Source organism: Cricetulus griseus (assembly GCF_003668045.3).
Source record: "Cricetulus griseus strain 17A/GY chromosome 1 unlocalized genomic scaffold, alternate assembly CriGri-PICRH-1.0 chr1_1, whole genome shotgun sequence".
Lineage (NCBI taxonomy): Eukaryota > Metazoa > Chordata > Mammalia > Rodentia > Cricetidae > Cricetulus > Cricetulus griseus.
The window spans coordinates 3,390,793-3,417,689 of record NW_023276807.1 but is presented as its reverse complement, the minus strand read 5'-3'; the positions used below and the strand labels follow the sequence as shown (position 1 = coordinate 3,417,689).

General features: G+C 40.6%; 1 protein-coding gene and 1 pseudogene across 1 annotated transcript; both read right to left on the bottom strand.

The window, feature by feature from the left end:
- Positions 1 to 2,021: 2,021 nt before the first annotated feature.
- LOC113832237 (casein kinase I-like) lies at positions 2,022 to 10,968 on the bottom strand. The gene is given in 5 exon segments (XM_035452417.1): positions 2,022 to 2,619; positions 3,685 to 3,689; positions 9,746 to 9,772; positions 9,774 to 9,878; positions 9,880 to 10,968. Coding segments are annotated over 5 exon segments (1,824 nt in total).
- A 10,715-nt stretch (positions 10,969 to 21,683) lies between these two features.
- LOC113832220 lies at positions 21,684 to 23,841 on the bottom strand (annotated as a pseudogene).
- Positions 23,842 to 26,897: the final 3,056 nt, after the last annotated feature.

The following is a 26,897-nucleotide window of genomic DNA, read 5'->3' as shown; positions in this document are numbered from 1 at the left end:
GAGGCAGGACTGGGACTGGGGCCTTGAGTATCTGTGTGTGTTTAATCCCAGGGAATTCAGGTCTGTGAGCAGTCCCACAGACTCAGTTGTCCCTGAGCAGCTCTGGCTTGGCATTTCTTGGCTCAGGTATGTGCTGCATAAAGCTCAGCTGTGGAGACTCATAGTGCTTGTTTATCAGTAGGATGGCAGAGATGATGCCAGATGAAAGGTAGATATAGGAACTCATGCTGAAGATCGTTATTAAGGCATTGTCAGACAATGCTACATTTTTATAACTTGTTAATTGTTTTAATTTTTATTTTACATTCCAAATCAGTTTTCCCTCCTGCCCCCACATTACCTCACCCACTTGACTCCCTGAGTCCACTGCTCCTCAAAGGTAAGGACTGCCATGAGGAGTCAAGAAAGTCTAGCACATTAAGATGGGGTGGTACCAAGCCCACATCCCCTGCATTAAGGCTGAGCATGCCATTCCACCATAGGGAATGGGCTCCAACAAGCTAGTTCATCTATCAAGCTTAGATCCTGGTCCTACTGCCAGGGATCCTCAGGTAGTCCACCTTTCACAACAGTTTTCCACATACCGATGGCCTAGTTTGGACCTGTGGCATGTGAAAACCTCTTGGTCTAGTGTTCATGAGTTTCCACTAGCTTAGTTCAGCTGTGTGTGTAGATTTCTCCTTCATGATGTTGAACTACCTGGCTCATACATGCCCTACCCTCTCTTAGACTGGATTCCTGGAGCTTGGCATGGAGCTTAGTATGGATCTCTGCATCTGTTTCTATCAATTACAGGATGATGGATCTATGATGATTGTTGGGGTATTCATCAATCTGACTACAAGGGTAGGCCAGTTCAGGTTTCATCTCCACTATTACTAGGAATCATAGATGGGGGTCTTCTTGTAGATTCTTGTCATTATCAAAGGGTTATTTTTTAAAATAACATAGTCAAAATACAGTAGAGGAGAACATCTTGGTCGTCAAATCCAATCTGTCTCTTATGGACTATATTGTACTCTCTCTCTTTTTTTTTATGCTTACAGGAGGGTGGAGGACTCATCATGAATTGCTTCAGAAACTAAGCACAGTGCTCTGAGGGCATGGGAAATTAATTTCCTTATCATCTTCCAGGCCCTGAATGGCCTGAATCCACAGGTTGAGGGTCCAAACCAGAGCTGGGCATTGTGCATGGTGGGTCGCAAGGATGGTTGCTCTGTTGAGAAGTCCATGTTGAGAATACTGGTAGGTGTTCCATCCAGGACTGATTCACATGAGAGATCACCAGGCAGTCTGTCCACAGAATTCATGTTTATTGCAGTGTCCCCAGTCACACGGTGAATAACATTAGCCTTCAGGACACTTCCTTCAGGAACTTCTTCATCTGAACTGGACATCAGACCCAAGCAGGAGTATTTGATAAACATGTTACAGCTTTGGCATCTCTTGCCTCTTCCTTCCTCACCATCCTCCCTAATGTCACCCTTCCCAGCTTGTCTAAAGGTTGGAAATGCTGGTTCATTGGTGGCCCTCTTCAAGGGGATAAGGGTGTAAAGAGCACCTACATGGATGCTGTTTAACCACAGCTTCCCATTTGGCTGATGACTATCCCCATGGCTAAATTTGTGTTTCAAAATATTGAATGTTGCTGTTATTTTATTATTTGGTTGCCAGTGTCTAAGGGATGACACAATCTCTTCACAGGTATAGCCAATGCTGCACATAGTCTCTATGACACTGGGGAGGATTTCTTTACTCATAGGTTCTCCATGATCTTTAATTTCACCGAGACATCTTCTTTCCAGGAGCTGACAAATTGTTATCCTTTGTTGCCTGGGTTTCATGAGTAACTGTACAATGATTTCGTGACAGGCCTTTGACAGGTGTGGTAGGGAATGGGATACTGTGTGTTGGTAATGAGTCTGTGCATATGTTGCATTGTGGATGCTACATAAGGAAATTGTCCTGTGACAAGTACATATAGGACCACTCCCACGCTCTACATGTCAACAGCCAACCTATCATAGGGTTTTCCTTGCCAAGATCTCTGGAGCCATATAGAGCAAAGTGCCACAGACTTTCATCAACATCTTCCTCTCTTTGAGCTGAATTGCCATTCCAAAGTCACAAAGCTTGATGTCTCCAGCTCTATCGACAAGAATGTTCTCCAGTTTAATACCACAATATGCAATGTGTCTTTTGTGTAGAAAGTGCACTGCTGACACAACCTGTAGGAATATTGGTCCACCTTCATCCTCCTTTAGATAGGCTTTGCCATTGAGGATCATTGCCAGATCTTTTCCTGCAACATACTCCATGACCACATAAGTCAATTTTAGTGTGTCCATGACATGGAAAAATCGAACTGTGTTTCTGTGTTCCAAAGACTGAAGGATCTCTGCTTCAGAGATGTGGTCAGCCGAAGGTTTGTGATTTTTCTCAACCACCTTGATAGCAACTTCTGTATTTGTAGGAAGGTGGCAGGCAAGCTTCACCTCCCCAAATGAACCACAATCTAGAGATTTCAAGATTCTAAAATCATTTTCAAGAATGTCTTCTTCCAAGGGGCTGGCTATGATGTTTGCCTCAATTTCAAACTCTTTATCTTGTTGGCAATTCCTGGGGAAAACAAAGCTGGAAACAAAAATTAAAGTAATTTTAGGATGGGCATTTAGTGCTATGAACGCTCTAACATGTAATCTGAGATAGCCCAAAAAACCTATGGAAAGCCTTCAATGACATCCAAATACCAGAAGAAAATAAGCTCAAAACACTAGATGAGATATCATTTCAACGATCAAAGTTGTAATCACTGTTATGTACATGAAAAGTCAAGGAAACATTGATGAGGTCAATGTCAAGAATGTATCAAAAAATAAAACCCTGGCCAGTACTGATCAATAGACACAGTATACAAAATAAATAATAGGAAAAGAAAGGAGAATTCTTAACCCAATTGGAACCTAGAGGCTCCTTCAGGGATGTTTCAACCATCCAAACCATAGTAAATTTGAAAATATGAAAGGAATTCCTAGTCCTGTGTGAATATTAAAACAGATAAAAAAAAAACGCACTTAAACACATGAGTCATAATCAACAATTGTGGCTGGCAAGAACATGGCTGTAACCAAGGTAGAGCCCAGGCCCAGTAGATTACCTGAATCTATCAAAACTTTGGAGGCATTTGTGTGCCAACCTAACACAAGCTAGCATCATCAGAGTGGAATGGACCACAGTTGAGGAAATGCCTCCATGAGATAGAGCTCTCAGGCACTTTTTCAAGTAGTAATCAATGAAGAAGTGGCCAGGAAAGGTGAGTTTTGTTCTGTCTATTTGGAATTTTGGTCCTGTGCTCTACACTAAAATGATCATGCCATTAATTAGCCCCTTTCCATGGCCTCTGCATCAGCTCCTGCCTCAGAACCAGCTCTGTATGAGTTCCTGTCCTGATTTTCTATAGAAGTAAACAACAGTCTTGGAAGTGTATGCTGAATAAACATTTCCTTCTGAACATTATGTTTGGTCATGGTGTTTTCTTGCAGCAAAAGAAACGCTAAGACGAACACCAAGGTTATAGAAAATAAATCTTGAAAGGGAAAGGAAAGGAATGTCTCTAAACTGCTCCCTGTGACAGAAATACCCTGAGACTCCAAGCAAATAAGTACAACAATAAACTATAATCACCTTCCCTGAATTAACACAGGTGAGAAAGTCTTTAATGAGAGTCTGGATACTTCACATCCATCTTAGCAACACACTACAGATCCATTCATTCATAATAATAATAGCCTCACCCAGGCACATGACTAGACTTCAGAGTAAACAAATTGAACATTAGCATGGCATAAGAGGAGAGTCTGGGGAACAGACCATACTGAGCACAGTGACTGGTGAGCCACTAGATATAGATTCCCATATAAAAACAGATCCACAAACTGAAATTAGACATATTTTGTATTGTCTGTGTCATCAGGTAGCAGGAAACTGACCTTTTGTTAAAGTCATTGTTTCATACACAGAGATAGGCTGGAAGGAGTGAAATGGGGCTGGAGAATATGATCAAAGTAGAGCATAGGAATGCATGGAAATGGTATGATCAAATTGGGCATGTGTGACACATAATTAAATAGGTTTTAATAGAGGGAAAAAGAATCCTGAGATATATGAGACTTAATTTCCAAAATTACATATTAGATGATTATTATTAAGAAACAGACAATAAGGCATGTATTAACCCTAAAACAAAAACTTACATTGTAAATATAAATAGGAAAAATCAAACATAAATCCCAGGATGGAAAACCAAGAAAGTGGGAAACAACCTTCCTACACTGAATCTACTTGATTGGAAAGCTTCACTCCTAGCAGATGTTGACTTCATTTGTATGAATGGCTGCTATAGGTAGAACTTCTCCCCTCCCCTTCCAAAAAGATACACTAAAATAGTACTCCGGTCAATACTTCCAAACATGGCCTTACTGACGCATATTAATGTTAGGTCTCAAACAAAGAACACACACCATGTGCCTATTTAATATATCAGAGCAGACCTGGCTACCTGGCTGCTGGGTTCTCCCAGCAACTCTCTGTCCCTACCTATTACAGGGTTTGGCTGGCAAGTCCGGCTCCCTACCCTAAACAGTGGTGATTGTATTTGAATGAGCATGTTGGGTGGGTGGGTCTTGGTCTATTAAGACATTCCTTTAGGAGGGGAATTAAGAAAAACAACAGCAACAAACAGATGTTTCAGGATGTCCAAGCTGTACCACAGACTACTGGAATGCAAGAGATCCCTCTACTGAAGTCTCCTGAGTTGCTGGCATCACAGTCATGCACTACCATGACTGGGAGAGTCAGTTACTGGTGTGGTCACACAAAGAGGGGACTCTGCCTGGTAATGACCATAAATGAAAATTCCTGGAAGGAAGACTGACCGCCTTGCCCATATACTGATTAGAACTATAATGATTGTGGAGAGGTTGGAGTATTGCAAGTCCATAGTCAGTCTTTAGCTGCTTTATAGCCATTTATTGAATACTCTGTGTTTGACCTAATATCTTTGTGGCTGGTAAGTAAACACTCTGAAGTATACAAACAGATCCAAAACAAACAATAAGCATCAGGGACCTACAGCAGAGACACCCCAATTTGCTGTAACCAAACTATCTGATGTTTCCACAAATGTGTTTGGAATGTGTCTTTACTTATGACTTCCTTTTTTATGTTACTATAAAAACTTCATGAAACCAGAAAAAAAAAAAAAGCTTCACTCCTATGCTTTCCACAGCTTTCTTTGAAGCAGTAGCTAATGGAAGACAAGTGCTCAACAGCCTGTGATACTGTGAACAAAACCACTAAGGAAGTTTGAATGAGAAATGTCCTACAGTGTTAGGCATTTGAGCGTGAGTTTTTCTCTTATGTTACAGAGACTTGGTGTCTGTGTTAGTCAGGGTTCTCAATAGTAACAGGGTGTTTTATCCAATAATTCAATCGTCCCCCCCTTCTGGAAATAATTGGAGTGACTTACCATCTGTAGTCAAAAATCCAGTGGTTTTTCCATCCTAAATTTCAATCTGTTGCCTTATCTTCACTATGTGCAGGAACACCAAAGAAAGAGACTGTAATTCCAATGAAGGAATGCACTTGCAATCAAGGCACGGGCAAGCAGCAAATGAACAAACAGCCATCGTCTTCCCAGTTATTATAAACTAATCCAGAAAAAGGTGTGGCCATAATCTGGCCTCAAGATCTGGATTAAAGGTGTTTGTCTTCACACCTCTTTTTCCTCATAGAAGGGAAATTTGCCTCATGTTGCTCCACCACAAATGAATCAAAACTAATCTTTACATGTGTGCCCTTCATGTTAGGGTTTTATTTTATTAGAGATGTAGTCAAGTTGACAAGAAAAAAATGCTGTATGCAACTCAAATATATAGTTCTCTTTATAAGCAGAGTTGGTGTATATTCTCAGCAGTAGAAACCATAATTAAGTATGCATGCTGCGTGCTAATTAGCATCTATTTGTTTATAGTTTCATTATAGGGAAATTGGTACCTAGCAGGAGCTGGAACATATCTGTGTATGAGGGCCGTAGCACTTGAGGAGGGGATACACAGTAGAACATGACACACACCTTATTCTGCCATAGTAGTTCTTTGAAGGTAGGAGAGTGTATTCTGTGCATGACCTGACACCTAGCTCACCATGTGGAGCTTAATTGGAGAAAAATATAGCAGAACATGACACTTACCCTGTATGAATACAGGGACTACCATGGTCATGCAGGCGTTATGTAGAAGTTGTAAAAACTAATTGGATATATGTAAGTGGTCTTTAAGTTCATGGAGAAAGTTTATGTACCAGGGCCTGATATGTAGATTTGTATACATATGTGCATTTTTTCTGGAGAAGAGTGGCTACCTAGCAGAGACAGAGTATGGAAGTATATATGGTCCTCTCTGTATGAGGCAGGGCATGCCAAATGGATCCTGTAACCTAACATTGGTTCTGTGTATGTGCATGTGCATAGAGAATGAGAGAGAAGTTAGGAAAGGCTAGAATAGATGCAGTGTGTTGTTTTGGAAGTAAGGAAGGGAATACCCAGCAAGACATGACAAATATATATATGTATAACTGGGGCTACATTGTAAAATAATGTGATACTAAACAGGTCCTGAAGCATATACATGTGGAAGGCTGGGACTTTATGGTTTTATAGCTGGCAAGCTCTGAAAATTTGATGTATGTGTCCATGCATTCAAGTGTGTGATTGTGTATGGCTTTGACTATAGGGGAGAGAAACCAAGCAGGTGCCCTCTGAGACAGTAATTTTACATTAACTACAAGATATTTATTAATATATTATAGTATAGAGAAAATAAAATGGAAGAGAACATCTAGGTGGGCAAAGCATATGTGTCTTTATTAACTGCACAGTCCTCTCTTTTCTTTGTGCTTATAAGTGTATCCAGCACTCACCATGGGTTGTGGAGTAGCAAATCACAGTGCCCTCAGTGCAAAGGACATTTGCTTGATGATCAGGTTCTAGGCCCTGAATGGGATGTATCCAGAGGTTGTGTGTCCAAACTTGTCCTGTTCTTTGGGCATGTTGACCTCATGGCTGGATGCTCTGTGGAGAAGTCCATGTTTAGAAATCTGGTGGGTGTTCGATTGAGGGTTGACTCCCATGAGGAGAGATCACCTGGAAGGCTGTCTACAGAATTTTTGTTGACAGCTGTCCCCAAAGCTGTCACTGTTTGTGACATTAGCCATAATGACTACTTCTGGGAATATTACATCTGATCTGGGTTTCAGTTCAAGGCAGTGGCATTTATTGACCACGATATAGATTCACGAAATCTTTACTCTCTCTTTCATACCATCCTTCTGAAAGTGACTTTTCCCTATAATTGATGGAAAGGCTGGTTCACTGGCCTTCCTCTTCAAGGGGAGAAGTGGTGGTAGAGCACGAACAGGTCTGCTGATCAAGCAGGGCTTCTCATTTTGATGATGACTGTCCTCACAGCTCAACTTGTGTTTTAGAATATTGAAAGTCATTGATTTTTTTTTTATTTGGTTGCTTGTGTCTTAGCGATGACATAATCTCTTTGCAGGTATAGCCAATTGTTTTAGTAGTTGCTATGACCCTGGATAGGATATTTTTACATCTCCAAAGGAACCAGAGCGTAGAGATTTTAAGATAATGAAATCATTTTCAATGATGTCCTCTTCAACCTGGCGACCATGTTGCTTTCTTCAAATTCAAAAACTTTATTATGTTGGCAATACCTGGGGAAAACAATGCTAGAAGCAAAAACAAAAAGAATTTCAGGATGAAGGTTTACTGCTGTGAATTGTCTACTATGAAATGACACATAGCCCAAAGAAACATATGATGTAATTCAATGACACCCAAACACTAGAAGACCCAACCTCAAAGCACTACATGAGAAATCACTGCAAATATCAAAACTGGAATCACTGATGTGTATATTCGAAGGACAATCCTGGAGCCAAAGTAGACATGAGGAGGTCATTGTCAAGAATGTATCAAGATAAAAAACCCTGGCCAAAAGTGATCAAGAGACACAGGATACAAATTAAATTCGTAGAAATAAAAGTTAAGTCCTAAACAACTTAAAATCCAGAGGGTCTTTCAGGGAAGTTTCAACTATTAAACCATAGGACATTTCAATGTATGAAAGGACTTCCTAGATATGTGTGAAAATTGAAATCTGATAAAAGAAAAACACTTCAACACCTGAGGCATAAGCAACAAGCGTGGCTGCTAAAAAAATGACTCCAAACAAGGATGAGCCCTGCTGTCTTGGATCCCCTGAATCTATCAAATCTTTGGAGAAAAAAGAACACCATACTGGAGGGATTTGTGTCACAACCCGACACAAGCTAGAGTCTTTAGACAGGAACAGACCTCAGTTGAGACAATGGCTTGATGAGATACAGCTGTTAGGCATTTTCAAATAGGTCATCAATGTAGCAGGACACAGCCCATTGGGACTGGTTCTCTACCTACTTGGAATTTTATCCTGGGTTCTACACTAAAATAGACTGATGAAGCCAGTGATCACACCCTTCTATGGGTTCTAAATCAGCTCCTGCCTCAAGGAACCTGCTCTGTTTGAGTTCCTGTCATGACTTCCTTTAGAGACAAACAGCAATCTTGGAAGAGTAAGCTGAAAAACCCTTTCCTTCTGTACTTTTTGTTGGTCAGAGTGTTTTGTTGCAACAATAGAAACCCCAAGACAAACACCAAGGTTACAGAAAATCTTCTTGAAAGTGAGAGGAAAGGAATGTCTCCAAACTGATCCCTGTGCCAGTATTACCCTGAGACTGCAAGCAAATAAGCACATAAACAAAGTATAAACAGGTTTCCTCCATAAAGGTAGATAAGAAAGTCATTAATGAGAATCCCTGATACTTCACCTCCATCTCAGCAACACACTGCAGATCCCTACGTTCACAATAAAAAGTGGCCTCAACCAGGAGCAGACATATTTTATGTTGTCTGGGTTATGAGGTTTTTTTTTTGAGGCCTATTAATGTTTATTTACATGCAGGAAGTTCATTTATACACATCAACTTGGTGATCAGTATGACAAAAATATTCAACTGAAATTTTTCCTGTTTGGGATTTAAAAGTTGTACACAAGGAAAGTGAAGAGATAGAAGATATACCTGGTACCAAACAGAGAAGAAAACCTCAGGCTAGCCCAAACCAAAAAAGAAAACATTTCTAAAACCAAATTTATTCCAGAGAGAAAATAGGAAACAGCTCACCTTCTTGAATACCTGCTCAGGAAATCCCCCAATCAATACTGCCAGGCTATTAGGTGCTAAATCATCTGTCATCATGCAGTGAGCTACACATGCATACTGCTAGTACTGGAAGGCTGCAATTTTAAGTTTCGGGACTTTACAATTCAGATACTAACACACTTCTACCTGGATGGTATTTTTCAGATCCCGAGTAGATCAAGATAGTAGGGTGGACTAATTCAATATAGAAATCACATAGATGTTTCTTAGTCAATAACAAAAAGCAGCAATTATCTCAAAAAATGACTTTACCAAAGTCCACATGGTTAGAAAACTGGCACAGACACAATCAGTTAAATAGAAGCAACTCACCCCTGCTGTAAGTAGCCATCTGAAAGGAACCCAAACTGCAAGAGCCAGCCAACATTCTACTAGCTAGGCTGAGAAGGACAGGGAAGACAGTAGGTACCTGTACTGAACCCCCATGGCAGTCAGCGGGCCAAGTGAGACATCAGGAATGAGGTATTGGTCTGCCGGCTGGGGTGGATTTCCCACTCTCCTCGGCGCTCTGATGATGCAGGATGATTTCGAAGAGGCTGTTTGTTGTTGTGATGGCAGATCCCTGTGTGTGTGGCTTTCTCGAGTTATTACAGATGCACCAGAATCTACATGAACTGATCCTACTGGAGTAGGAAAAGGCCTTCCAACCCAATCATAGGCATAGTCAAAGGTGTAGCCTTTCCGTTCAAGCATATCCGTGAAAAGGGTCCGTAAATACTCATAATCAGGTTTTTCAAAGAAGTCTAATCGCCTGACATATCGAAGGTAGGTTGCCGTCTCCTCTGGGAAGTTCTCACAGAGAACTTCGATGGGAGTATTCCTTTTGGAATCACCAATTTTTTGACGTCTCTCTTTTAATGTATCAGCCTTGAGTTCTTGCCAGGGCAGGCTGCCGCGGAGGAAGTACATGAACATATGGCCTAGGGCTTCCAAATCATCTCGCCGGCTTTGCTCTTTGCCCAGATGCGTGTTGATAGACACGTATCGTGCAGTTCCAGTTAAGCTTTTGTGCTCTCCGTAAGGTATGTGTTTTTTGGTTTCAGGATCAATGTATTCCTTGGCCAGTCCAAAATCTATTATATGAATTACATGTTCTTTCTTATTGCCTTGTCGGCCAATCAAGAAGTTTTCTGGTTTGACATCTCTGTAAATGAGATTCTTTGAGTGTACATACTCCATTCGAGAAAGCAACTGGATGGCTATCATTAACACTGTCTTCAAAGTAAATGTTCGGTCACAGAGGTCAAATAAGTCCTGTAAGCTAGGGCCAAGGAGCTCCAGCACCATGGCGTTGTACTTCCCACATGTTCCAAAGTAATATACCTGTGGGATGCCTTCACCTGCACTGCCAAGCTGTTCATAAAACCTGTACTCTAAATGAAGTGGTGGACCACGGGATTTTATTTGTTCCACTTTAATGGCTACATATTCATTGGTGTAGAGGTTTTTACCTAATCTGAGCTCTCCAAATTTCCCACATCCTATCTTCTTGCCAACGCTGAAGTTGGGTCCCACCATGAGACCCCCAGAGGATGCTGAGGTGCCAGATGGTCTGGAACAGTGTGTATTCCTTTGTGCCATGGTTTGAGTTGTCTGTTGTCTGTCATCTTTCTCCCTGTTAGAATGGTCCATGGTCCTACACCACAGTCTCTGAACAATGAGTGACCTCAGTTGTCTTCAACACAGAAGTATGTCCAAATTATCTGCAATCAGAGAATGAGAATGATGAGTTTTGGCACCATATTTATGCTTCTAGTGTACTTCCAGGAGATGTACACTAGATTAGCTCTTGAAGAACATATAGTCTGTAGGTCTCAAGCATAGGAGGACATTTTGTAACCAGTATTGGCCACCCTCCTTGGTTCCAAGGGGGCAGGCGCGGTCCCCTCTCCGAGAGAGGCTGAGCGCTTCTCTCAGTCACCTTTAAGCGATGGATCCCCTTTCCCAGGAGCAGGAGGGAGAGGAGGAGGCAGACTTTTTTTTTTTTTTTTGAGACAGGGTTTTTCTGTGTCGCTTTGGAGCCTATCCTGGAATTAGCTCTTGTAGACCAGGCTGGTCTCAAACTCACAGAGGTCTGCCTGCCTCTGTCTCCTGAGTGCTGGGATTAAAGGCATGTGCCACCAATGCCCAGCGTCTGGGTCTTGAGGAAGCAGGAATATGAGATTTTGCCAAAGTCATAGTATCAGTCACAAAGATATCCTGGAAAAAGGGAAGTAGTGTTTCCTAAATCAGCGGGATCCACCCAGCCAGAGACTGCCAATGTCCCAATACCAGTCCTGCCAACACCTGAGGGTCTACCTAAGCTTGGGCTTGTTTGCAGCCCTTCCTCTGCCTAGCTAGGGGTAACCTGATTCCCAGGAACTGCTCATGGGGGTTCCCAATTCAGTGGGATCCAGCCCACCCAGAAACTTCCAAGTCTCCAATATCATTTCAGCCTCCATCCATGGGAAGAGATGAGACATCAGAGTATTGGACCCGTTTACACCTACCAGAAGGGAACCTTGACCCATACCCACCAGGAGAGGAAGAGAGTCCTTCTACACCCACCGGAAGAAGGGATGGAAAGAAGACAATATAAAAATACATTCAATAACAGAAAAACCCAGATGAAACTACTAGAGTCTAGGGACCCTACACCAGCACAACCTGAACATCACAACACAGATGAAGCAGAAGAGAATGAACTTAAAAACATATTTATGAAAATGATAGAGGGCCTCAGACAGGATATGAGAAAACCTATTAAAGATATGAAGGAAAAAACCTTGAAATATTCTAGAAATCAACAAATCTCTTAAGAAACGCCAAGATAATACAATCAAACCGATGAAGGAAACAATTTAAGACCTGAAAACTGAAATAGAGCCAATAGAGAAAACACAAATCGAAGGAATGCTGGAAATAGAAAAGCTGGGTAAACGATCAGGAACTACAGATGCGATCATAACCAAGAAAATACAAGAGATGAAAGGGAAAATCTCAGGTGTTGAAGATACTTTAGGACAAATAGACTCATCGACCAAAGAAAATCTTAAGTCCAACAAATCCCTAACACAAATTATCCAGGAAATATGGGACACTGTGAAAATACCAAAACTAAGAATGATAGGTATAGAAGGAGGTGAAGAAAACCAAGTCAAATATGTAGAAAACATATTCAACAAATCAAAGAAGAAAACTTTCCCAATCTAAAGAAAGAGAGGCCAATGAGCATACAAGATGCCCACAGAACACCAAATAGAGTGGACCACAAAAAATGGTCTCCTCCACACATAGTAACCAAAACTCCACACACACTGAATAAAGAAAGAATATTAAGATAAGCATAGGAAAAAGGTCAAGTAACATATAAAGATAAATCAATCAGAATTACACCTGGCTTTTCCATGGAAACACTGAAAGCTAGAAGGTCCTGGACAGCTGTTCTACACAAACTAAGAGACCATGGATGCCAGCCCAGACTACTATATCCAGCAAAGCTTACAATCAGTATAGAGGAAGAAAACAAGATATTCCATGACAAAACCAGATTTAAACAATAAATATCCACCAATCCAGCCCTACAGAATGTTCTGGAAGGAAAACTCCATCCCAAGGAAGTTGCAAATAAAAAGAACTCTGAGATACAATCTTGGGCCTGTCAGAATTGCTAAAATCAAAAACACCAATGACAGTTTATGCTGGAGAGGACGTGAATAAATGGGAACACTCCTCCACTTCTGGTGGGAGTGCCAACTCAAACAGCTGCTTTGGAAATCAGTATGAGGATTCTCAGTAAAATTGGAATCAGCCTACCACAAGATCAGCAATTCCAGTCTTAGGCATATACCCAAAAGAAGAAGTATATCCAGAAAACAAGGACATCTGTTCAAATATGTACATAGCAGCATTATTTGTAATATCCAGATCTGGAAGCAAACTATATGCCCATCAACTGAAGAAGGGATAGAGAAAAGGTAATGCATTTACACAATGGAGTACTACTCAGCCGAGAAAAAAAAAAAAACAAGGGAGTCTTAAAATTCGTATGCAAATGGATTCACCATTCTGAGTGAGGTTACACACTCACAAGAAGAGAAACATGGTATGTACTCACTTATATATGTATTTTAGACATAGAGCAAAGGATTACCAGCCTACATACAGTCCCGGTCGCCAGAAAAGCTTGGAAACAAGGATGACTCTAAGAGATACATGTTCACCCAGAGAAGAGGAAAGGGAGAAGATCTCCTGAGCAAATTTGGAATATGGGGGGATGGTTGAGGGACCTAGAAGAATGAGAAGGTTCCAAGAGGAGAGGTTAGGAGGACATGAGGGAGCAGGAAGTTTGAGATGAGGAAAGAATAGCAAGATAAGAGATAACCTAACGGAGGGAACCATTACAGTTTTAAAGAGAAATCAGGCACTACGGAAATGTTCAGAGATCTAGAAAAATGCCACCAAGTAGCAATCTAACCAAGAGAGGAGAGGCTACCTAAATTCCCTCCACTGATCATGAGATTGATGACTAAGTTATATGCTATCCTATAGCCTTCATCCAGCATCTGGTGGAAGTAGAAGCAGACACCCACAGCTAAACACTGAACTGAACTGGAACCCAGTTGAAGAAGAGTCATGAGCAAAGGGTTCAAGACAAGGCTGGTGAAACCCACAGAAATAACTCAGTTGGACAACGGGGAGCTCTTGGTCCCCAGACTGATAGCTGGGATACCAGCAAGGGAATGACCTGAACGTGGGTGTTAGTGTGGAGACCTTGGAAATCTATGGTTCCTCTTGTAGTAGATCACTACATATCTCTAGCATAGGAACGGACTTTGGGAGCCAATTCCACATAGAGGGATGCTGCCTGAGACTATCCCAAAATATATGACAGACTCTGAAGACCCCCTATAGAAGGTCTCACCCCCCTGGGTAGCAGAAAGTGTAGGGGATAGGTAGGGTGTTAGTTGGTGTGGTGACTGGGGAGGAAGTAGGGGAGAGGGAACTGGGATTGACATGTAAAACAAGATTTTTTCTAATTTAAATAAAAAATAGTGGAAAAAAGTGAAGTAGTGCAGGAGAATATTATCAAAGCACAGTAAGGCGTGCATGGAAATGGTATAATCAGATAGGGCTTTGTGATATATACTTAAATAAGTTTTAATACAGGAACAAAGAATCCAAATGAAAATAAAAGACATAATAATCAAAACCCAATATGAAATAATAATTAATGAAGAAAGGCAATACACAGGCAAAAATTAACACTAGAACAAACCTATCGTTGTAACTATGAGATTGAAATATCAAAAATAAACCCCAGCAAGGAAAACCAACCAAATGAGAAATAAACTCACTGTGTTGAGGTTCAGTTAATTAGAGAAGTCCAACACTATCAGGTTCATCGGTACCTCATTACTGCTTTGTAGGCATCAAACAGTGACTCCAATGTTGAAGGACAAGGCCTAGCTGCAGGCTGTGTACACATGGACTAGTATCTTGAATTAGCTATAATTTCTCTTTGAAATTCCAGGTACCAACCATTCAGGGATTTCTAAGATTTGATAGTGTTGTTGTTTTGCTTTGCTTTCTCAGCTCCTGTAACTTAACAGTGTCCTGGCCATTTTTATTGTGGATATGATCAAGTCCCAGTTGAAGATCTGGGAAGGAAAGAATTCTAGGAAGGAAGGGTTAATGTGGACTCAGATATCAAACAGATTGACAATCCATGTGGCTGTGGACATCGTGTTCCTTTTAGATCTGTGTTATCAGGTGGCTGGTGCCATTGCACAGAAGTCCTCTGTCCACCATTGACTTGCTTCCTAGAAAATTCACCTCCATGTTTTCCACAGCTTTCCAAGAGGCAGTAGCTAATGTAAACCAAATTCCCACAATGCCTGAGATGATGTGAACTAAATCACTGTGCTAGTTTGAATGAGAAGTGTCCTTAGATTCTCGGGCATTTAAGCATGAGTGTTTGTCTGTGTTGTGAAATTCATGGGGCAGAGCCTTGGTGACTGTATGAGTCAAGGTTCTCTAAGCAAAAGAGCATCTTACACGGTGTCCAACCCCCACCCCCCTTTCTGCAATGTATTGGAATTACAGGCTGAAGTCAGAAATTCCTAATTTTCTCTGTCCACAAGGCTGGATCTCTTGGCAGATCTTCACTGTATGCTGGAACACCCAAGAAATAGACACTAATCCCAGTGAAGGAATGGACTTGTTAACCAGGCCAGGGCAAGTAGGAAATGAACAAAAGCCTCATTCTTCCAAGTTGTTAAATAGTCATCCATCAGGAGCCGTGGCGATATTAAAGGTGTGTCTTCTGTCCTCATGATCCGGATTAAAGGTGTGTTTTCACTCCTCTATATCCTCATAGAAGGAGTATTTCCCTCCTCTTGAACCACAGCAAATCCATCAAAAATCATGTCTAACGGTGGTGCCTTTAATGTCTGGCTTGTAGTTCATTAGAGGGGTAGTCAAGTTTACAACAAAAAATTGCAATCACAATGGCAGGAGTCCATCACTGGTTCTTTCCCTCTCTCTGTGTCTGGATTTAATATGAAGATGTGACAGTTAATCTTCCACTAAGGTCTTAGTGACATTGGAAAACTTCAGTGTGTCTCCCAGTACATTATTCTACCCAAGGAGGTATAGGCAGAAATATTCAGTGCAATTAGTCTTTATATTCACACACAGAAGGGATGCTATTTAGCCCTCAAAAAAGTTTACTCAAAAGATTTACAGAAAAATTGATGGACATCAAATGTATATAAGTTGAGGTCACCCAATTGTTGATTGTTTCACTTTTTGTAGAGGGTGCCCCCCAGGTCCTAAATAAATATATGGAGTATTATTACTTACTTAATTATAAATGCTTGGCATTAACTTGTCTTGTTTCTTGCTAGCTTTCCTTAACTTCAATTATCCCCATCTATGTTTTGTCTCTGGTCCTTTTCTTACTTCTATAATCTTACTTTCACTCTTACTCCATGGCTGAGTAGCTGGGTAGCTAGCCCCTGATGTCCTCCTCAGTTGGGCCCCAGCAACCACAGGTCTCTGTGAGTTGCTTATCAACCAATAACCGCAGGTGCATCCTGTTTTCTAGTCCTGGCTCACAGTCCCGACCTTGCCCCACTGGCATCGACATCTAGTTGTGAAGACACCAACTCTTGCAACTGGAGTTTTTCCAATGTGCTACATGTAAGTCTACATATAAAAGTGCTCCTTCCCTGCAATAAAGACTGACACATACATTCTCTTAGCACAAATGATCGTCAGGCTTTCACCTGATACATTAGACTTGTTCGTGCACTCTTCCTTCTCTGTCTTTTTTTTTTTAATCCCAGATTTCTCCTTCTATTTATTCTTTCCATCTCTCAGCCCCACCTATTCTTGTTTCTGCCTCTCTATTGGCCATTCAGCTCTTTATTAGACCATCAGGTGTTTTAGACAGGCACAGTAACACAGCTTCACAGAGTTAAACAAATGAAACATAAACAAAAGTAATACACTTTAAAACAATATTCTACACTTCCCCTTTTTGGTCAAAAAAGGTTTTAACTCTAACAAAGTATAACTACATACAGCAAAAACAGTTATCAGGTAAAGTTACATTATAATATTCAGTTCCTTTATGTTTAGGAAATTTAGAGAAAATAATCCATTTTCTATCCTATCTTAGTGAATCCAAAGTTTTATACAAAATTTCTTTCTATCATAACAAAGAAAAACAACGACTATAACTATCTAGTCTTCACCTCCATCAAAGACCCAGAAGGATGTTATATTATCTAACAACAGAGACATTAGGCTACCTGGACAGTCACCCAGAGTTCCCCTGCAATGTTGGGGCATCCACCTTCAGCCTACAGGCCTAAAGTATCTGGCAGATGTTATGAAGCAGGAATTTTGGACGGTCCTGTCTTATTTTGGCAAAGTTCGTTAGTCACTTTCCCTCGTGTCTGGAAGACTCTTCTGTGAAGTAGGTATTTGAAGGACTCTCCTGCTTTGTTTTGACAGAGATCAACAGTTTTTCCTGTGTGTCCTGCATGTCTATAAGCAGTTTCTTCAACAATCATCATCTCTGAAGTAAATTGGTACTACCAGTAGTAGATGTGTGTCATTGTCATGAAAAACCCTGTGTTAACAAAACATTTTAAATACCATATTCTGTGGATATTTGGAATGTTTGAAGACCATCTAGTGATTCAAAAAATATCTCTATATGATCTTGAAAACATGCCTAACATATCTACAAATCGGATTATTAGATGACTAACTACTAACTTATGTTTCCTGATTATCCTAAATAGTTTATAATAATAGCTTTCAAAAATTAGAATTTTACCTAATATATTTAAATGATCTACATAGGTACAATATCTTAAAAGTAGAAACTATATAGTGTGTTGTAAAAACAGTTATATACAAAAGTATTTTAAACAAGAGTAGAAACATATATACAGTGTAACAAATATAACTTTAAATTTGTATCAATACACTATATGCCCCTAAATGATAACAAACATCCATGACACACCAAATAACCAAAGACAATCCCCAAACCACAATGAAATCATGGGAATGTAGACCTTGTTTTCTCTTCAATACTTCCTCCTGTCTGTGGATGAAGTGTCTTTAGGGTCCCAGAGAGAAAATTTGAGATAATGGCCAACTCCTGGGAAGACCCACTATAGTCTTTGTTCACAGATATCACTTATCAAGATTCAGGAGGTCCTGACTAAACAAACCTTATCCATATTATCCCTGAAAGAATCCACATCCTCTCATTGCCTGTGGGAACAACTCCAAAGCATTTTTTATTTCTATTTGAAAAATACATTTTTTAGGCCGGGCAGTGGCTCCCACCTTTAATCCCAGCACTCGGTAGGGCAGAGGCAGGCGGATCTCTGTTAGTTCCAGACCAGCCTGGTCACTAAAGAGGTGTAAATTAATAGGGTTGAGAGACAATAAAAATAGTTTTGGCCAGGCAGTGGTAGTTTAGGCCTATAATCCCAGCACTCGGGAGGCACAGGCAGGAGGATCTCTGAGTTGAGACCAATCTGGTCCACAAGAGCTTGTTCCAGGACAGCTTCCAAAGCCACAGAGAAACCCTGTCTCAAAAAACAAAACAAAACAAACAAACAAAAACCACATTTTTTAACTTCCATTTTAAAGTTAAGATAACTCTAAAGTATCAAGGTTGGTTCAGTTTTGCAGTCAAGTTCACAGCTGTTGACTGCCCCTCAACAATCAAAAAATTCAAAATCAACACAATAACATACAGGATCCAGATTCCCTGTGTATTTCCCTTCTTACATGTCTCTTTTCTTTTGTATTATTTTACTTCTCTTAGAGATAGAAAGACTTCATTTTTAAAAAAAATTCTTTCTGTGACTGTCTATACTTATTTTCTTTCCTTTCTTAAGCCTACACCATTGTTAAACAAACTGGAACCTATTGAGGGTTTTTCCATCTGTACCTTTTATTATTGCTTATCTTTTAGCCTTTTCAATTGCAAGTACAAACTTTAAACTGCTAAGTGGTGTGTCTGCAGCTATGGTGGCTGGCTCCATCCACTTCCTCAGCTGTGAAAGCAAGAACTAAAGCACACAGTCAGGTTGGAAGTCTGGGACCAAGAACTGTATTCAACCTCCCTCGAGTTCTAGAATGATACTGCTTGCAGTGTGGCAGGCATTTTTACTTAGATTTTTGTTCCTACTTCACATACTGGCTGCTTAAGGGCTCCCCACCAGGCAGAATCACTTAAAGGAGATGTATCCTTTTGTTCAAGATTTCTCAGGCCCTATGTAAATTTGAGGCCCACGGTGGTATGCCAAAATATTCTTGGTTGTTTTATTCTTTGGGGGGCCGGCCACCAAGCTCCCAAATAAATACATAGAGTCTTATTATTTTCTTAAGTATAAATGCTAGGCCTATCTTGGCTTGTTTCTTGCCAGCTTTCCTTTTATTGCCACCTACCTTTGTCTTCTGGGCTTTTACTTTTCTTACTTCTATACTCTTACTTTCACTCTTACTCTGTGGCAAGGTGTGTAGCAGGGTGATTGCCCCCTGCCTTGTCCCTCTTCGGCTCCTTCTTTTTTTCTCCCAGATTTCTCCTGCTATTTATTCTCTCTACCTGCCAGCCCCACCTGTCCTTTCTCCTGCCTCTCTATTGGCTGTTCATTTCTTTATTAGACCATCAGGCGTTTTAGACAGGCACAGTAACAAAGCTTCACAGAGTTAAACAAATACAATATAAACAAAAGTAACACACTTTAAAATAATATTCTACAACATTTTCCCTTTTCTGTCAAAACAGAGAGGCAGACTGGATAATGTAAATTAAGAAAAGCAAGTCAAAATGAGGCCAGGTATAGATAGATAATAATAGGACTCTATGTGTGATTGATTTGAGTGCTGAGTGGTAGACCTCCCAAAGAGCAAAAATATCATACAACACAAATGTGTATCCATTAAGGTTACTTCCATTCATAAGGAAATCTCCCTCTTGTGTCCTGAGGAAATTACTAAATAGGTCTGCAAGACTCAAACAGGACAAAAACATAGACTCACATACACACAGCAAACTGATCTTTGTTCAAGATGCTTGAACAAAGTTTCTGTTTTTAAAAAACAGAAACTTCAGTCGGGCGTTGGTGGCACACACCTTTAATCCCAGCACTTGGGAGGCAGAGGCAGGCAGATCTCTGTTTGTTCGAGGCCAGCCTGGTCTCCAGAGCGAGTGCCAGGAATAGGCTCCAAAGCTACACAGAGAAACCCTGTCTCGAAAATCAAAAGAAAATTAAACAAACAACAAAAAAATCTCCACTTCTTCACAGCAGACTTTCTCTGTTATTATCTATGACGGAAATTAAGCCTGAAAGCATATTCTGTTTGCCATGTAATCAGAGGTTTATTCATGTCTCTGCTTTCTCTGATGTGCATATGACATTTTCATGTTAATAAACTATTTTTAAGAAAACTCAATGATGGAAGGTATGTGATGTATGGTCTTCTAACTTTCTAAACAGCAAAATCAGTTGCCTGCTACACTTCCTTCCTAACTCTAAAATGATGGATGACCAGGAACAAAACCAGCTGTGATCACTATGGATGCAGGAGGGAGGGAAGGAAAGCTGGGGGGAGGTGGCATGGCTTATGGTTCCATTATTATTGTATGGCAGGGATTAGCCTGTGTAAGTGTTGTCTAGGTAGTAACAGCCACAGTATGTTCAAGCATGAAATGGTACTGACATGTCTAGCAACGTTTCAGTGTTCTAGAAATGTTTCAAAATTTCTAAGGTCACACTGCAGGTATCTACTTTATCTGGCCCTGAAAGTCATTCTCCCACTTTTACTTCAGGAATCCCTGACTTTGGGCTTTAGATGTGTGTAGGGAACTTCTTTTACAATGTGTGACACAGGTGTCACTTTTAGATTGGGGCTCTCCACAGGCTAATATTCTTTATATTTTGACTTACTGGCATCTGTGTTTATTCTTCAACTACAACACAATTAAAATTTTCTGGTGGGTATTGAAGGGTTGCTGACACTGTCGGTATAATGATGAGAACTTGGGTTCCATTAGATTGTATCCACTTATTAGAATTTGTTCTAATTAGCATTATATTCTCTCTAGGGCTTATCACCTAGCTAGGCACAAGTATATCACCAAATTAACATCACTTCAGTTACCATCAGTGGAATACACTTTAAATCCAATCAAAAAACGACTGAGAACTCTAGAACTCTCCTGCGGTTATTGCTCTGTGAGCAGCTGTACCTGATACTCTCACTGCCTCACCTGATGACTGGGCCTCTACAGCTGCTGTAGCCACCTTGCTCCTGAGGCCTTAGACTGGAAGTGCAATCTCTTCCTTTTAACTGAGTTTCTATTTCTTTATTCTACCAATAAGAGTTAAGATGCTGGTTGAAAACCTACTACCTCAGAGAGAAAGAGCTTCCTATACACCAGGGGAAATATGACAGGAGCTTAGAGGACTCCACTGGGAAAAACACTCAGTAGCTATGCCACAGCGCAGATCTTAGATTTCAGGAAACCAATGGACAAATTTATGACATTGGAAAGGTTTCCTGGAACATTTATAGTTACAAAAGAGACTCACTAATCAAGGCAAGTTTCAGACACGCTGCTTGAACAAACTGTTGGGGTTACTGCAAAGAGAAATTTCTACCATTCTGTGATGACATTCTTAGCATTTGTGAGATGTTCATGTTGACATTCCAAAATAATTAACTTAATATTTTCCATTAGGCATTCATTAAAGTTGGATAGGATCTGAATTCTTAACAAAAAATTTTGCCACACTTCACACTCTCATGGAGTTTGTACTCAGAATGAATCATTTCACATGTTTTAAGGATTGAAGAAGTAATATTTTAAATTAAGACATTTGTAGGATTTCTCTCTTGTAGGAAGTGTATTGTGTTGAGTAAGGATATAAAGATTAGCTACGTCTTTGCCACATTCATCATACTTTTAGAGACTGTCTTCAGAATGAATTTTGTTTTTTGTTTTCTTTCTTTTTTTTATGTCGTCTAAGAGATGAAGATGAGGAAAACCATGTGCCACACTCTTCACATTTGTAGAATTTCTCTCAAGTATGAACACTCTTGTGTTTCCTAAGGGATGATTGATAATGAAAGGATTTGTGACATTCCTCACACTTGTATGGTTTCTCTCCAGTATGAACTGTCAGATGTTCCTGAAGACACCTAGAAGAGGAAAACTGTTTGCCACATTGTATACACTTATAGGGACTGTCTTCAGAATGGATTGTTTGATGTATTCTAAAGGAAAATGATGAGTAAAAACACCTGCCACACTCTTCACACTTGAAAGGATTCTCTTCACAGTGATTTGTTTGATGTCGTGTAAGGGATGAAAAGAAGAAAAAAGATTTTCCACACTCCTCACACTTGTATGGTTTCTCCCCAGTATGTACTCTCTGATGTTCTTGGAGGTATGTAAAGGAGGAAAACCTTTTGTCACACTCTGCACACTTGTAGGACTTGTCTTCAGAATGGATTGTTTGATGTCGTCTAAAGGATAAAAATAGGAAAAAAGATTTTCCACACTCCTCACACTTGTATGGTTTCTCCCCAGTATGGACTCTCTGGTGATCTTGAAGGTATGTAAAGGAGGAAAACCTTTTGCCACACTCTGCACACTTGTGGGACTTGTCTTCTGTGGGAAGCCACAGCCCCAAGATGGCACCTGGCTGGAAGCCAGGGAGACCAAGCTTAGCTGTAAAAAAGCCTTATTTGGAAGTGCTTAGTGGATCTGGTGTGCCTCCTCCAGCTGTGACCTATCCAGGATCGCCAGGTGGCGTGAGCTAATTGGGTAATGAGCTTGCTATTTGGGATTGCCAGGTGGCGTGAGTTAATGAGCTTGCTTTTAAGGGCTTGCCAGGGGGCTAGTAGATATAGAAGCAGAGATAGAAGTAGAGATAGAAGCTGAGGTAGAAGCTGAGGTAGAAGCTGAGGTAGAAGCTGAGGTAGAAGTAGAAGAATATTGTTCAAGGTTTCTGAATAAACTGCTTAAAGAAGAGTTTGTGTGTTACATTTCCCTTGCTGGTCGAGGCAGACGCAACAGTTTTCAGAATGGATTGTTTGATGTTGTCTAAGGTATGAAGAAGTGCAAAAACACTTGCCACACTCTTCACACTTGTAGGCTTTCTCTGAAGGATAAGCTGTCTTGTTCTCACTGAGGAGAGCAGCCTTAGTAAATCCTTTTCCACTCAGTTTACACTGGTAAAGTTTCTCTCCTGTGTGCACTGTCTTGTGGTTCTTAAGGCTTGAGTGACAATGAAAAGCTATGTGACATTCTTCACACTTGTAGGGTTTCTCTCCACAATGAATCTTTTGATGTTTCTTCAGAAATGCAGGATCATAAAAAGCTCGGCCACATTCTTGACACTTGTAGGGTTTCTCTCTAGAATGAATTCTTTGATGTTGCTTTAGCATTGAAGGATAGTAAAATGATCTGCCACATTCTTCACACATGTATGTTTTTTCATCAGTATGGTTTTTCTGGTGAATAAAAAATGATGAGCATGTATTAATCGCCTTATGACATTCTATACACGTGTAGGATTATTCTCCAGTGTGAAGTCTCTGATGTATAGAAAGTGTTTTAGAAGAACTAAGGGCCTTAGCACATTCTTCACACTTGTAGAGTTTCTTCCCTGCGTTTATTCTCTTGCATGGAATACATAGTGACTTACAATCAATAGTCTCATTATAAATGTTATAATCATTGGGTATTCTTCCTGGGTGCATGGTGGCTGCTGCTTGTCTCTTCACTCCTGAAGACTGTTGTCTTTGCTCCAGAAATGTCACCAGGTGTGGCTTAGGGACAGCAAGACCCAGGAATAGAAGGTTGCTGTAATTCTCCAACATCACATCCCTGTACAGGCTCCACTGAGCAGGATCTAGGCATTCCCTCTCTTCTGGAGAGAACTCAATGGCCACATCCCAGAAGGACAGCATATCCTCCATGTCAGAGACACAGCAGGACTCACACCCAACTTTGGGGAAAACATGCAGGAGTGGATATTTTAAGGTTTTTGAAGATGTTTTACTGTGTATTATTTCTGGCTTTCTGGGAGTTCCATTTGAAAATCCATTTGTCATGAGCTCAAAGAGATGTGTTTGCCTATGCATCAAGAATGCTGGCATTAAGCCAGGCATTGGTGGCACACGCCTTTAATCCCAGCACTTAGGAGACAGAGGCAGGCAGATCTCTGAGAGTTCGAGGCCAGCCTGGTCTCCTGAGGGAGTGCCAGGAGAGGCTCCAAAGCTACACAGGGAAACCCTGTCTTGTAAAACAAAACAAAACAAAAAAAAAAACAAAACACAATAATAATAATAATAATAATAATAATAATAATAATGCTGGGATTAAAGGCATGAACCACTACGACTAGACTAATTGTTTTCTTTTTGTCTGTTGGTTTTTTGTTTGTTTGGTGCATTTTGTTTGTTTGTTTCTGTTTTTCGAGACAGGATTTCTCTGTATTGATTTGGAGCCTGTCCTAGAACTCACTCTGTAGATCAGACTAGCATCCTCCTCACAGAGATCCGCCTGCCTCTAGCACCCGAGTACTGGGATTAAAGGCATGAGCCAACAAGGGAAGACTAAAAGTCTGTTTTTTTCTCCCCCCTCAACAGAAATACTAGAACACCTTGGAATTTATTTGGGCTATCTTGCTGTTGCCCAGAGTAGGGTGATCTTCTGACTAGGCAGGTCCTGAAGGGGTTGTGGAATGACCCAGCTGAGTTCCACCATGCCATCCACCTATTTTCCCTTAATCAGGGCCTCCCCAAAACTTGCTGGCTCTACCTGTAAACTTGTATCCCACAGGAAGCACTACATTGCCACTCCAATACACCCAACCCCACCAAATGAGTCTCCCAGCAGGGCAAGCAGTGCTGACTGAAGCTACAAAATATCTCCATGTCAGGTGCTGGCAGGTGGACCTCAGAAGCTCACAATGTTGGGGAGACATAGGGTTCCCAAGACCCAGCTCCTCCATGGGACCCAGCAGCTTATAGATGGAGTAGCTGTGGGGCAGATGGACTCAAAGCAATGCACCTGGAGCCTGATTCTGCCCTAGTTGGTCAGCCTGACTGGTGCTTCCACCAGTTATGCAGGGATGCAGAATATTTGTTTAAGTGGTTGCCATTCATTGTGTTTCCTCTGAAAATTCTCAGTTTAGTTTGTCCCACAATTTTTCATGGAATATTGAGGGTTTTTTTTTTTTTTTGGTATCTCCTTACTGAATTCTTTGTATATTGTGCATATTATCCTTCCATTGAATGTGTTGTTCATGGAAATCTTGTTCCAATCTGTAATAAGAAAGATGCAAATTTCAAAGATCAGGAATTCTCCTTTGTGATTTCAGGTCAGCATCACTGCAGTCATCTCTGCATGGCAGTCAGAGCACTAGTGAGGAGAGTTCATTGCACTAAGTATGAGCATGAAGACTGGGTTGCATTCTTAGGCTAAAAGCTGTTGAGATCCTTAAGTTATAAGCCATTTGCTATGGAGAGCTGCATATAGGGAGTAAAATTGTGCAAGAGGCAAGTATACAACCATCCAATCTAAGCCTTAAAACTGTGACCTGTGTTGTTTGTAATAAAGCCGAGGGATTTGGTGTATTCTGGGTTTCAGTTTTGCTTTCCTCCAAACTTTCCTCAGTGTGGCCCTGTCCTCTCCCGTAACTAAGGAACATATATATTCTGTTCCATTGAGTTTTGGAATTATAATTTCCTTTTAGAATACACAAGATGTCACGGTCAAGGGAGTACCAAGCTAACCTGACAAAACATGGTATTCAGCTGGACGGTGGTGGTGCACGCCTTTAATCCCAGTACTTGGGAGGCAGAGGCAGGTGGATCTCTATGAGTTCCAGACCAGCCTGGTCTACAAGAACTAGTTCCAGGACAGCCTCCAATGCCACTGGGAAACCCTGTCTCAAAAAACCAAACAAAAAAACAAACAAAACAAAAAAAACATGGTATTCATAATAAAGTAACAAAAGTGTGTTTTTAAAAAATTTTGAAAGTCTGCATATTTAACAAAAGAGACATCTGTGTGTTGAGTTTGTTGTGTGATTTAAGCTTTAGTAATATGTCCTTTGTAGATGTGCTTGCCCTTGTATTTGAGGCACAGATGTTGAGAATTGTGAGTTCATCTTGATGAATTTTTCATCTGATGAATATGAAGTGTCCTTCCTCATCTCTTTGGATTTAGTTTGAAGTCTATTTTGTTATATATTAGGATAACTGTATCATCTTCTTTCATAGGTCCATTGGATTATAAATTCACTTCACAACCTTTAGTTCCGGGGTAATTAGACATTGAGTTGTGTGTTTCTTGAATTTAGTAGAAGGTCAGCTCTGTTTTTCTTCATCCATTCTATTAGCATGTGTCTTTTTTATAGGCATTAAGAGTCCATTGATATTAAGGGACATTAGTGACCAGTTATTCTTAAATCCTGTTATGTTTTGGTTTGCTCTCCCACCAGCAGTGGAGGAGTGCTCTCCTTTCTCCACATCCTCTCCAGCAAAGTGATCATTGGTGATTTTGATTTTAGCCATTCTGACTGGAGCAAGATGGTATCTCAGAGTTGTTTGGTTTTGCATTTCCCTGATGGCTAAGGATGTTGAGCCCTTTCTTATGTGTCTTTCAGCCATTTTAGATTCCTCTATTGTGAATTGTCTATTTAGTTTGGTACCCCACTTTTTAATTGGATTATTTGGTGTTTTGGAAACAAGCTTCTTGTGTTCTTTGGAAATTTTGGAGATCAGCCCTCTGTCAGACATTGGGGTTGGTGAATATCTTTTCCCATTCTGTGAGCTGTCATTTTGTTTTGCTGACTGTGCCTTACAGAAGCTTCTCAGTTTCAGGAGGTCCCTTTTATCATCGATTTCAGTGTCTGTTCTACAGGTGTAAAGTTCAGGAAGTTGTGTCCTATACCAATTCCTTCAAGGGTACTTCCCACTTTTTTTCTGAGAGGTTCAGTGTGGCTGGATTTATGTTGAGTTCTTTA